The following is a 14,136-nucleotide window of genomic DNA, read 5'->3' on the forward strand; positions in this document are numbered from 1 at the left end:
ATAAAACATCAAGCACTATGTCCAAAGCACATTCGTAATGGTTTCCAAAAGAACTTCAAATTCATTTATAACAGAATTTGATTAAGCATAACACTGAGATTGAGACAACCAAGAAGATCAAATTCACAATTTTCAGCTTGTAAACATGCCACCAAACATGCTACGTCTGGGCATGTCATCGTCTTCTACATCGTCTCCTCCGTGTTCAGTGCTTATCTTTGTTAACCTCTTGTAAAGTGGTTCAATATCACCTATTCTTCCTAGCTTATCTAAGAGCATAACCATCAGCTGCAAAGTTTGCGCAAGCTCTGGACTGTCGGGACCTATTTGTTTCTCTTGGATGGCTAAGACTCGTTTCATTAACGTCAGAGCCTCCTCGAACCTTCCCATCGAATGCAGGATGGACGCCAGGCAGTTGCATGCTTCCGCTGCACAAACATTAAATTTCACTTGTACTCATCAGCCAGGCTGGTACAAAAAAATTGTATGTACAAAAATAAGTCTCAGTTTGAGCTCTGACGAATGTGCATTCGTGAGAGATGTAAATGATTTCGAAACTACATCTTCAAACACGAGGGATAATCACGGTGGCACATAAACCCATCAGCCAAAGGATAAAATTTAGATAAATATAACAGTGCTTGATCGGTTGTAAAAGAAAACATCCTGCTAGTTTATTTAATACTGCTGAATTTAGGTATGTCCATGAAAATCCTTCATCTGACACTAGCAGTTCAACAGCAGCCATTGAATGAACGTAAGTGAGCCAGTTACTAGAATGGATGAGCGAGCTTACCAACAATGGGACTCTCCGAACCAAACGCAGCCTCACGGATGTTAAGTGCTTGGCGAGCAAGCGGCTCAGCTTCATACTGCCGACCTGTATGGTGCAAGGCGGTTGCCAAGCACTCCAATGGCACTGAGACCTGCGGAGCATTGGGGCCTAGGTTCGCTGTCGTTAGCTTCAAACTGCGTCGCAGAAGAGGCACGCACTTCTCATATTTTCCAGAGACAGCATATGATGTGGCCAAATTCTGGAGATGCACCACCAATGTGGAATCATTCGGACCAATAGCTCGTTCTTTTGCATGCAGGTTTTTCTCCCAGAGCTCCTCAGCTTCATCATGCCTGTATAAAGAAAAATCTTAAGTTATTGCTGAAGCGCAAAACCAGAGAATACGATGGATTCAATGAAACAACAACAACCAAGAGAGTTGATGTACCTTTCTAAAAAATTGAGCAATTCAGCCAGATCTGTACGCACTGTCTCTAATGATGGATCATCATCCATAAACTTAGTGCATCCCTCCATAACTTGCAGTCCCTCCCGATACAAGGATATAGATTCATCGACCGCGCCTGGCAAGACGAAGATGCGTTAAGACATTTAAAAATTATCGTGTCCAATTCCGAAGGAACGTGGTAGCTCAACTTACTAGGATAAAACAGAATAGGATGATCCAATCACGTGTAATTGATCCAACAACTGCTTTCTTTGTATCGAAGCAATGCTTTACATAGAAACCGTCAATGTATAGGGGATGTAAGTAAATAGATATGACAGCAATTAGATTCATAATTTGAAATTTGCAAATGTACAAATTTAGGCACCTAAACGGCTTAAGAGTAGTACAACACTGAGAAGGAGACTCAGGAGTATGAAACAACATGAGACCAGGACCATGGTGAACTTCAGCAAAATTTCATTGTTCACCTCTGGCAGCTTTAGCCCGAGCTAGTGCACATTTCGCAATCCCTACTCTCCCATCCTGTGCTCCAAATGTTTTCTCCACAAGCTTCAGGGCTCTGCAACATCAAGTATTCATAGACGAAATGAAAGGAATAATTAGTGCTGCTAAAAAACTAAATGAAAAACTATGTGTAGTAAAGCACAAACTAGAGACCAAACAGAAGTCACCAGGATACCTGAAGTTTGGATAGTGCTTAGTAAAACTCAAGAAGCGCGATAGTATTTACCACTTAATAGGTTACAAATTAAGCTTGTACACTGTGCCTCTATATTCCTTGACTGGGCAGACCATATAAGGCCACGAGGAAAAGTCCAAACATCAGAGAACTATGCAATTCAAAGTAACAACCAACACCAAGTAAATCTGATTATACTCAAATACATCCTTAAGAAGATATTCAGTACTTGAGATATGTCTAACGTGTAAGGTTGCATGTCAGCACTTTGAAATTAACCAAAGACTAATGTGATAAGTCATCAGTATGTAAAGAGCCTCTCACCTAAGCAAAGCAAGCTCAGCTTCATCCACTCTGCCTTCTTCCAATAGACAATGTCCTAAATGTGAAAGCGGGAGCGCCAGTGATTCATCGGTAGGTCCTCGGTTTTTCTCTACAATCATCAGGACTCTTTTGTACACTCCAATAGCCCTGATAGTATCATCCATGTCCGTTAATGTAGTGGCTAATCCCAAAAGTGACTTCACTATCAGTGGACTTTCTTCTCCTGCATAAAAACAGCAAAATAATGAAAATCCAGAACCAATATTTTAACTCGAAAGCAGAGGTATATTAAAGCACTCGCATTAACAATCTCGACGTAGACTTTCTATGCATGACTCAAACTTTGATGTATCAGCATACTCAACAGTAATCGTGAAACGTTTCGGACAGTAAATTTCCGTCGCAAAAAAGTTCAGCCATAAGGGCTCCAAATTCTGGTTTTTTTCCCACCAAAAGGGCTCCAAATTCTGGTTTTGGTATGTACCTAGTAAATGTTCTTGGATTTCAATACTCTTGAGATAAAACGGAAGTCCTTCATCAGGCTTGCCTAAAGCTGTGTACATGCTTCCCATATGCTCCAGTATCCTGTCAATAAGGGGCTGCTTTGAATCGATTCCAACAATCTCCATTAAATCTTTGGTCTGCATGCATGCACAAATTGCAATTTAGAAGCTAAACCAAGACTGACATGAACAATTTGTGCAAAAATAGTCGAAGCGGGAACAGCAAACTACTACGTACCCCACACAATTTACAAATTAAGTTGAAAATAATTTATTTGCATACATTACAGTAATTGATTTCAATCTTTTTACGATGCTGATGGGAGACAAAAGCGCTCTCTAGAGGTAATCAAGGAGACAAACCTGGTCTAGCAAATACTCTGCTTCCTCAAATTCGCCTAAGCACAAACGCAGCTGCGCCAAGATGTCCAGCATGGCAATTTGCTCCAAACAATGGTATCCAGACTCGAGTTGCTCTGCAACAACCTCATAATTGGCTTCAATTAACTCACGGGCAGTCCCCTCGTCTCCTTCTTCTATCATTTTAAGTACTTGCCCATAAAATTCCTGTAGCTGATCATGTAATTCAGTGGATTCGTTTGAGGTCCCGGTCTTCGCACCACTGTTTTCAGCATCTCTGTTCCAGAAATGAGGAAACCATACGGATGTAAGTATACAGTTTCGTAACCAAGAAAACCTTTAACAGCAGAAAAACTTCTTTCTTAAAAATAAAATAAAATAAAAGAGAAAGAGGAAGCATTACCCCATTTCTCGCATAATCTTCTGTGCCATTTGACTATCTTGCGTAGCCATGGCCATCGCAAAACGATTGAACTGTTCTTCAAGCATTCTGTCACTGGTTCCATCATCGTCATCCTCAACTATTTCTACCCTACTGTAACCTGCACTGCCAGGTTTTCCATCTGCACCTCTGCAAACACGACGCCGGGTTCAATGTAATCAATGAACTTCAAAAACTTAGCAGCAACTACGACGAGAAAAATGAAATTTTATCTTTTGAAAAATCAAAAACAAATATAAAAAATCTACAGCAAGCTCAGCCATAAATTCTTCTGCTTCCTTGCAAGACCAAATTCCTCTCACCACTTGCAGTGTAAATGCTTGATGTTTATTCAACAACATATTACCACATGCTATGGCTAAAGCCTGTGAAATTGCATAAATCGTCTAGCTTGCACTTACATGAGTGCAGATGACAACAACCGGCTATCGAGAAATGAACCACCATCTTTATTTTTCGCATTCGTTTGCTTGAGCTTTCTAGAATGTCTGCACGCTCAAAAGAAAATGATCAATAAACTACAATAGAATCGTCACTTGTAATTCTCAATACTGGCTCTCTAGCAATACATAAGGCGTCAATCTAAACATTGTTGAAAGGATTAGGCAAATATTGTGTGTACCAGGATAATCAGCCAGGACTATACTTAAATTATTCAGCTGCAATGATTAAATTGCCAATTTTCAAAAAAACCAGGATGCTCAAAAATGGCATTCATACCTGCTACTTCTGCGACTGAATCTCTCAGGCAACTCTACAAAGAAGCTCGATGATGACAGACGTGATTGAGTTTTCCTCTTTTCAAGTTTCCATTTTAGCGAGTTAAATGTATTTCTGATGATGGAAACTTGCGCAGAGCTCGAAGAAAAGCTGGTAGTTGGACAAGGTTGATGCCTGGAGCAAGTTGGTATCTGAGCGGCTATTCCAGGCTCCGCCCCAACATGACGACTTTGCTGGGCAAAGACATCTCTGCAAGTGCCACATTGAAATTGTTATGGAAGTGCATCACCATGTGCCTGTTGGCATGCCCTCACTCACAGAGCTCTTTGTAAGCAATTCCGTGGTAAATTCATGACCAGTAGAAACTTCAAAACCTTCGTCTAGTTCATTTCTACGAGTCCTATGCTTCATGCCAGGCGGCACTCTACTTCCTCCAAGATGAGATTCCCTGAATAATTGAAACGGTAGTGCATAAACTCTCAACCCTAAAATGCAGGATACTTTTACAGCATTGAGAAACTACTATGGCAACCATCTTTAAAGTATGTTTTTAAGGCTGCAATTTCATTAACAATCAAAGCTTGAGTCTTCACCAAGTCATTTCACTACGACGCAGTCAGAACTCCTCATCAGTATCCTCGATACCAAAAAATAATAAAACTAATTAAAATGATTCAGTCGCGTTCCGACAATTTCAATGAGCTTAGTGCACGCTACTATGTATTCTTTCTCACAACTGGCAACACAGAATTACGACAGCAAATCTACCACAGAAATACCAATGCTCTTTGATAGTGACTCACTGTCCATCCGAAGCATACCCGTTAACAAAACAAGCAAATACTTGCGACAGTAGCACACCATACACAATTCACATGTCACAGAGCAATATCAAATGAATTCAATCCGATTTTTACAACACACAAGCATAATCAGTACCAAAATGTGAAAAGAGCTAATACCGGGCAATAGAAGTAGAAACCGAGACTCCAAGGGCCTTGGCCATCGAAAATGCGGCATTGACCATCCTTCTGTCAAACACTTCCGCTCTGCACCCCTGCCATATGCAACCCGCTTCTCTCACCAGCCCAAACAACCTTAAACCCCAACTTATCCCCTAAACCTCTTCATTCCAACTAACCACACCAGTCTCCATAATCACATCGACTACTACATGAAAAAGCATTTCAAAATCTAAACCCAGCTCGTTTCCTCCTGCTTACAAGAGCCTTCTCACAACCCCGGCCTCCTCCCGACCATTCTATCCTCACCCAACCCAACTTCTCGGACACTAATTTCAAATGCAAGATTAGAAACCTAATCTGGAAAGTTCTCCTAAACCCAAAATGATGAATGATCCTGGAGAGCGACTCGGCACAACCCAAGTGCGAAAGGGGGATTGCGAGTGCAGTGAGGCACGAGCGAGCTATGAATTGGTGCGATGAAGTGTTGCTGCTACTGCGTTGTGCCGCTTTCGGCAGCGCTGCTGCGTTGTGCGAGTTCCAGGCAGCCATCTCGTCATCATCTTCATCATCTTGGCTTTCCCTTGGAAACCTGATGGATGGATGAATGAGCTGATAGTGGATGAATTATATGTTCATCCGATATGAGGCCCCTTCGTCGCATGTTCATCCATCCACCAACACAGAAGGGACTCAGAACAGATCCTCTCTCCGTTCCCACCTTGTCTGAGGTTTATGTCTTATTTTTCGTAAAATGAAATGTAAAACATGAAGTTGAAATACGGATATTATTGATAAAAGAACAGATAATCATCATTAAAATATTTTTTAAATCATAACTAGAAATTATATATATATATATATATATATATATATCTAGAGGGGAATGTTAAATAGATCCACGCTTTTACTAAATTGACCCATCCATCTTAACTATTGTAAAAAACAAAATGACCTCTAAATTCATTTCTCTACTGCTATATACAAAACCAGTGAAATCCAACCACATTCATCATGATTACCATATTTTTCATTTAAACATTAAACATTCCTCTCTGTCCCTTTATATAACTATTCCATGAGTAATTTTAAGATTGAAACACTCTTGTATAATTTTTCTGATTTTTTCTTTTAAATAATTAAACATGATATTTTCATATTTTATTAGTTGATATGTTACCTTTGGCATAAAGCTTTAGCAATCAAGATTTTCAGTTATTTCCCCAGTAAGGTAGGGATACATTTTTTCAAATTTTCAATTGTCTTTTTCTAAAGTGTTGCATTTACACAAGTTTTATTTAAAATTATTTTGATTATTATTATTATTATTATGAAAAAATGAAAACAAATCTAAAAAATGTGAAGTAGCCTTTTATTCTGTTATTGCTTTAGCTCTTTCAAGACCTATCAAGCATAGACTATTACATGAGTGCTAATTAATATCAACATTGCAATAGTAAGGACCAACTTTTTAGAAAATGTTTTCAACAGAAAGAAAAAAAAAAAAAAATGATGGTTTTTGGAAAATCATCATTGAACAGAAATCACAATAAACTCAAATTACACACAACATTGTATAAGAGTACATTTGGCGGATTACTTAACTAAACTTTGATAGTTCAACAAATTACAAAACAACTAATTTCTACCTTTAACTTAGAGGCTTTCTACTACTTTACAGAACTAACAACTCTCATGTAATAAACATTAAAAAGTAGTTTGTTTGTGAATAAATATATACTTTTCTTTTAATTTGATATTCCCAAACATTTTTTTTATAGTTTTTTCTAAAATAGAATATTTGTTCAAAAAGAAAGTTACAAAATCAATTTGTTTCAATTTTGTACTATTTCTATTCAAAACATTATATGTTTCGAATTTTGTTTGTATACATACAGACATATATATATGTATATATGTATATAAGTATGAAAAAATAATTCTACCAACCTATAGCAACTTGTGTATTCCTGCGATGTCAAATTCCCACCGAATAAGCAATTGCAGGGTTACAAATTTCTTTTTACATCAAGCAATATAGGATTGTCTGCACAATACATGTATATTGTGCCCTCCTTTCTCAAGTAGTCCATTGTGTAGGAAATTGAAGGCGCCTAAGTATTGCTGAGACGCAATGAAGCCTAATCTCTCCATGATATAGTGCACATGGCAAACCTCGCAAACAAAAACCCAACACTTGCATAAAAACTATACGATACAAGTTTGTGTCAAACCATTCAAGAAAATTCTCAAAGGTGCCAAAACTCCCAGTCCTAAATTGATCAAAAAGTTCAGCATTGCATTCCCTACAATCAAACAACCCAATAGATTCACTCAGGGCAGATACTTAAGCTTGGACATATTAAATTCAAATATCTATAATATCTTTGTCATCTCCTACATCAAGCATGTTGGATGCAGGTGCAGCTCTACTTCCAAAGAGTTTCCCTAAATCTCCTAAATTTCTTATATCAAAGTCGTCGTCGATATAATCCTCTCCCTCTCCCTCTCCAGTTACTTGTTCTGAAGCGCTCAGCTTGGCTAACCTCAGATACAAAGGCTCAATCTCTTCTTCTCTTCCACACTTGTCTAAAAGCATAATTAACAACTCTAACGTGAGTACAAGAGCAGGACTGTCAGAGCCTAGCTCCTTCTCTTGAATGGCTAACACACGCCTCATCAACGTCAGAGCCTCGTGGTATTTTCCATTAGCATGCAAGATAGACGCCAAGCAGTTGCATCCTTCCCCTGCAGACAAAAAAATAAAAAAATAAAAAATAAAAAGCCTTAGTTGTAATTCCGTTTAGAACTAAACATACTTCACCGAAAACAAACAAAAATATTGAAGAGTGATTGAATACTGTAGAACTTTAGGTGAGGGATGAAATTATTGGGAGCTACCGAAGCAGATAGGGAATAAGGAGTAAAACCTCTTAAATCTTTGCAAGAGGACTTCACAAGGGCTAACTTACCGACAATGGCACTGTCAGGACCAAAAGCAGCCTCCCGGATTTCCAGGGCTCGGCGAGCAATTGGTTCTGCTTCCACCTGACGTCCCAGATGGTGCAATGCTGTTGCCAAGCACTCCAATGGCACGGACACTTGTGGAGCATTTGGGCCCATTTCTTCTACTGTTAGCTTCAAACTGCGCCGCAGCAATGGTTCACACTTCTCATGCTTTCCGGCTGTGGCATATGACGTTGCCAAGTTTTGCAGATGCACTATCACAGAGGGATGATTAGGACCGAACAATCTTTCCTTCACGCGCAAATTTTCTTCCCACAACTTCTCCGCTTCATCATTCCTGTTCATGATCAACTTTCTCAGCACCTCCTACTGCTAAAACAAGATATTGTAGAAGTGAAAACATTCAAGTTTCACAAGATTTATTTACCTCCCTACAAGGTTGAGCAGCTCAGCCAGATCTGTGCGTGCTGTCTCCATGGATGGATCACCCTCTCTCATGCTGTCGCAGTTTTCCATGAGTTGCAATCCCTCTTGATACAAGAAAATAGATTCATCAACCGCACCTGTGAATGGCAGGTAAATCCGCGCTCAAGTTTTATTTGCATTCAAGATGTTTAAGAATATCGATTGTTCACAAAGGAAGAAATATGTGGCATAGAGTGAAAGGTTGGAATCATGAGCACGTTCAGAGTTAAACATTAATTGCATACCAGCAGAGGCTTGAACTCGAGCTAGTGCACATTTGGCAACCCCAACTCTGCCATCCTTTGGTCCATACTTTTGCTCCACAAGTTCTAATGCCCTGCAACACCATATAGTCAGATTGCCACCCCAGCAAGCTTTGACATATGATAATACTCATAAGAGTGTTGGACGTGGGATACTGGATAAGCACGCATACGAGAAACACAAATACAAAAGGATTTGATACATATACACTGCAGAATCCTGATAAATACACTACAATTCAGAGCGTAACTATGCTGAAAATCAATTAAATCGTGCACGTAAAATTGTAACACGACAATCCACAATCGACAGTCTATTCCATAGAATAAATCAATTCAAAAAACTCACCTATGCAAGACACTTTCAGCTTCATCAATCCTATCTTCTTCCAAGAGACAATGTCCTAGTTTGGAAAGAGGAAGTGCCAGTGTTTCATCGTTGGAGCCTTTTGTTTTCTCGATTATTGTCACTACTCTATTGTAAACCTCGATAGCTCCCCCTAACTCGTCCATGTCAGTGTATGTGCTAGCCAACCCCAAAAGCGTAGTTACTAGCAACGGACTATCCTTTCCTGCACATGGTCAACATAGTCCCATGAACTCACTAGTAATTCACATATTAAGATCAAATGCACGCTTAAAGTCAACTTAGTAAAACTAGAAAACGTACAACTTAACCATGCAGTTTTAGAATTCAAGTAATTGAGCTCAAGTAAAATTCCTTCAGTCGGTTCTTCAAACACTACTAAAAGATCTACTGATCATAGATGCAGGAATATCAGGATTGCACAGACTATGATTATAAAAGCTCAGTCCCGTAACTTGATTCAATAACTGCTTGACTAATCTTGAAATTAAATAAACAGAGAAAACGAAAACTGCAAATGTTGCAAATATTTACCGACTAAGTCCTCTTGAATTTCAAGACTCTTCACATAATAGAGTTGTCCCTCAGCAGGTTTGTCTAACGCAGCGTACATGGTTCCCATGTGCTCTAATACCCTGTCGGCAAGGGGTTGCAGTGAGTCGATTCCAACAACCTCCAATAGCTCCTTAATCTGCGGACATGGACACGTTTAATCCTGAGTATTTGAAAGAGAAACACACACACACACATAAATAAATATATATATATATATATATATATATATATATCCATACATGACTTATACAGTGACAAATGTAATAAAGTTACAAACATAGTTCTGTGGCTAATATTCACAAGCACAACTCCTGGAAAAGGTTCAATAGATTAACAAACCATCTCTAACAAATACTCAGCCTCCTCGAATTGACCCAAACTCATTCGCAGCTGGGCCAGAGTATCCAGCATGGTAACTTGCTCCATTCCTCGATAGCCAGACTCAAGCTGCTCCATTACAACTTCAAGATTGGCTTCTATTAAGCCAATGGCAGTATCCTCGTCTGCTTCTTCCACCAACTGTACAACTTGATCATGCAGATCTTGTAGCTGCATTTGCATGGCGTTTACTTCATTCACCAAGCCCTTCATCTGTTTTATATCCACAGAATATCTGTTGAAAAGAAAATTATGACATCAGTGATTACGGGACGTTATATAATACCTGAAAGGTCAAACATGAAGAATACCAATGAGGTCCACTTTCAGTTAAAATCACCAAATAGTAGTTCTTTACACAATGAGCTTAAAAATGTTAAGCTATTACCCAATCACCTCTCAATTGCATAAGAAAGGGAAATGTTCACGAGGAAAAGAACTTGTACCCCATTTCCTCCATAATTCGTTCAGCGAGTTGATCGTCCTGCGATTCCATAGCCTTTTCAAAGGAACGGAACTGATCCTCAAGCGCTGATTCAACATTTTCATGGTTATCCTCAATCACTTCTAATTTTCTGAAGCCTTCATTCCCAAATTTACCTTCTGCCTTTATAGCTCGTGATAAGGAAACATCCAGGTGCTTTCTGCCATGTCTGTTTGAATCGCAGCAGAAGCTTTCGGGTAACACGCCGTAAAAGCTTGAGAATGGTTGTCCTTTGATTACTTCTCGACATTTACGTGCGCAAGAAACTTTCAAAACAATTTTTGGCAAGCTCGTCTTCGCATACGCTGGACACCTGAAACTTCTTGAATCCTGGTTTTTGACACCAGACTCTACAACGATGTGACAAAGATGCTGAGCAGAGACACCCCTGCAACACCACATTTCCAATCCAATGGCTAATATCAGCACGGTTTATACTGAGTATCAACTCCTTTGTCCAGCTTTATTCTGCACATTCTACAGCGACGCTTGAAGAATAGCTCCACCACACCTTCGGTCTGGTCTGGATGGTGCAACATTCATACACAGCCCTAAACCCTAAACCCTAGAGACCTCGAGCAAGTACATTTAACAGTCCAATCGCCAGAATTGTCAAGTATAAACTAAAATGTCAACTTCAGACATTCGCACCGTCCTGACCAACTTTCTAACCCAAAACTTCGTGTGATTCAAGATTTTAACACGTAATTCAAAGCTCTACAGGCTACAGCATCACTCCCAAATTCGCCCTAGGCCTTCCCGCTCCTCACAATCACATTCTCCCCCAGACCTGCCGTAATAATCCTAACCTATACGCTTCTAATGACGATGCCCGGAGACCCGAAGCTAAAATTCGAACAAGGAAAATTCTCAGCAGAAGGCTTATTCGTAATCACTGCTCTCCAACAATTACAGTACGCTTGAGACCTCACGCAATTCATACATTCGATATAGTTTCGCCGAAGCAACAAAACGACATGTCCGGTAGAGAACACAAAAATGGGGAAAACAATACCGAGCTTTAAAGACCGAGAGAGCAAGCGATTTCGCCATTGCAATGGTGCCAACCACTCTTCTGTCAAATGCTTCTCTGCTCAATTCCACTCATACAAACCCAGCTACGCGCCACGCTTGGAAACTCCTCCTCCTTGTTCAGACCCGTCAATTCAACCACCACTAGGAAATTCCACGGAAACGATAAACCTCTGCCGAGCCACGCTTGCAATACAGCAAAACTTTTAGAGGAATGCGAGCCCTAAAGCCCTCCTGAGAGAATTCGTGCAATATTTCGGCTACTCTGCAGCTGGCCGCTGTTTACTGATTCGCAACGATGCCGGAGCTTGCAAACCCTCCGATTTGCAACAAATCTAAGCTCCTAGAAGTTGGTTTCGGGATTTCACAAACGCAGAAAAGCAGCGCGTACATTTTTGAAGAGAGCTTCCGTCCTCAACAGAAACTCGTGCAACTCCAAATGCAATGGATAAGATTCCTCGAAAATCGTTCGAGATGACGGAGCTCCGTCCGCGACGTGGCGGATTTGGCCGGATTCTGGGCTTCGTCGACGGAATATTTTTTAGTTGGTCTCTTTCGTCGAGTTTTCTCGTCCATTTCTATCTCACGTCGTCGTTGGGTCATGAACTCTTGGTTCCAAGGCAAATTTGGAACAAGCAGTTTATTGTACTTTTATAACTGCTGATTAGATTTGCATGAAAAACCACATTTTGATTGCAGAGAGCGTTAATTTCCAGTACCTTATCTAAAAAAATTATAATTAACTATTGATCATCCATGCTTTATTAATGGTTAGAAGCGCTTCCAATTTAAAGCTAATTAGAGATAGCCAGTAACAACATATTTTTTATGATCTTTGAATTGAGATAAAAAAAATTTGTGGTTTTTTTAAATGTTTTGGAAGACAATAGACAATGATTGCCTGACTATTTCAAGAAGAACAGATGATATTAATTTCTCTTGTAAATATACATACACTAAATTATAAAAAAATAAAAAAATAAAAACAAGAATGAACAATTTTGATTAATAAAATTTATTTTTTGAATATAAATCATTATCTCAAATATGTCTAAAATAATATTAGCAAAAGATGCCATGAAAAATATTTGAATGAGTGTTTTTTGAATATATTTTATTTTTATTAAAAATAATCTTAGTTGTTATATGTTTTTTAATATTATACAAATGCACAAATTTGTAAAGTAATAAAATATGTTCAAATAAATAATTAATATTTATTTTATTTTATTTTATTTTTGTAATATTTAATGAAATGTTTTAGTTTTGTGTACTTTAATTTTTAGTATATAATTAAATTATTATTTTTCTAAGCAATCACAAAAATTAATTTGAAAAAAATTCTAAATATTATTTTTTCCTATTCAAAACTATCAGAATTTTTTTTGCCTTCTAATGTATTAGATTTTATAACATTATTACTTAGGCTTAGGCTACAAACATACCTTAAGTTGCTACACACACACATACACACATATACATCTCATATTGATATATGTACACTCAAAAAATATGGAGGCTTGAAAATAGATGGGGGTTTTATATAGATCCTATCACTTGACACAACTATAAGGAAATTAAAGAGGGCAATGTTGTACTACATGTTGTCTTCTTTGGAAATGCACCAAGAACTTAATTGTGGAAGGTGAAGTTATATTTTATAAGTATCTAAGAAATCCTAATAGATTTCATCCATATAAAAAAAAATGCAATTCAAATTTTAATTCAAAAGTGCTTAAAACCAATACAAAGTACTCAAAAACACTCTATTTAGTAACCTCAATCATACACAAATTTCAATTGCCTTATTACTTTCATAATTAGGCAATTTTAATATCTCTTTGGAAGTCCTAATCATAGTCAATGAGCTTCAGTAAGCTATAACTTCTAATTTGATTATCCACTTAGTGTAAAATTTTGCATACAAATGCCACTATAAGTCTTCTACATGTTTAGAAAAATTAAGCCCAATCCAACTTACTAATTGTAAGAAAACATCCTAAAAATTGCATTGATGTTACTCACATGCCAACTTGAAAGTTGATGTAGATATTCTACTAGCAATTTCTACTTCTTAAACAATTAACTTCAACTCAAATTTTTTGTATAGCTTGATTTTAAGTCTTTTAAGATTATGCCAAATTTCACCTTATTTCAATTAATAGATCTTTAGATATTATAGAAATCCTATCCAATTCCAAATTCTCAACTTTTGATACCCTCTTGTACCAAAACCTAGATAACTCTCAATTTCATTATTAAATTAATACAAAATTTTATGCATACTTAGCATATCCAACCAACTAAATATAATCAAAGTTTGAATTATAGATGTGATATCAATTACTTAAACTAGGTGAGAGTACTTTTCTTAATTATATTACATAA

The 14,136-nt window shown here is 38.0% G+C and overlaps 2 protein-coding genes across 2 annotated transcripts; both read right to left on the reverse strand.

Annotated features, from left to right (window-relative positions):
• Positions 1–38: 38 nt before the first annotated feature.
• Positions 39–5,780, reverse strand: LOC112282461 (uncharacterized). Its single transcript, XM_024520048.3, has 11 exons — positions 5,238–5,780; positions 4,276–4,524; positions 3,957–4,043; positions 3,517–3,684; positions 3,117–3,390; positions 2,735–2,891; positions 2,251–2,473; positions 1,715–1,806; positions 1,224–1,359; positions 797–1,128; positions 39–428 (listed from the first exon to the last, which is right to left on the reverse strand). Exons 1-11 carry the CDS (start codon positions 5,300–5,302, stop codon positions 133–135), a joined length of 2,079 nt encoding a protein of 692 aa, XP_024375816.1. The 5' UTR covers positions 5,303–5,780; the 3' UTR covers positions 39–132.
• A 1,801-nt stretch (positions 5,781–7,581) lies between these two features.
• LOC112281996 (uncharacterized) lies at positions 7,582–12,134 on the reverse strand. The gene is made up of 9 exons (XM_024519066.3): positions 11,732–12,134; positions 10,679–11,104; positions 10,194–10,467; positions 9,834–9,990; positions 9,282–9,504; positions 8,915–9,006; positions 8,632–8,767; positions 8,210–8,541; positions 7,582–7,985 (listed from the first exon to the last, which is right to left on the reverse strand). Exons 1-9 carry the CDS (start codon positions 11,767–11,769, stop codon positions 7,606–7,608), a joined length of 2,058 nt encoding a protein of 685 aa, XP_024374834.1. The 5' UTR covers positions 11,770–12,134; the 3' UTR covers positions 7,582–7,605.
• Positions 12,135–14,136: the final 2,002 nt, after the last annotated feature.

Source organism: Physcomitrium patens, chromosome 5 (assembly GCF_059467195.1).
Source record: "Physcomitrium patens ecotype Gransden chromosome 5, ASM5946719v1, whole genome shotgun sequence".
Classification (NCBI taxonomy): domain Eukaryota; kingdom Viridiplantae; phylum Streptophyta; class Bryopsida; order Funariales; family Funariaceae; genus Physcomitrium; species Physcomitrium patens.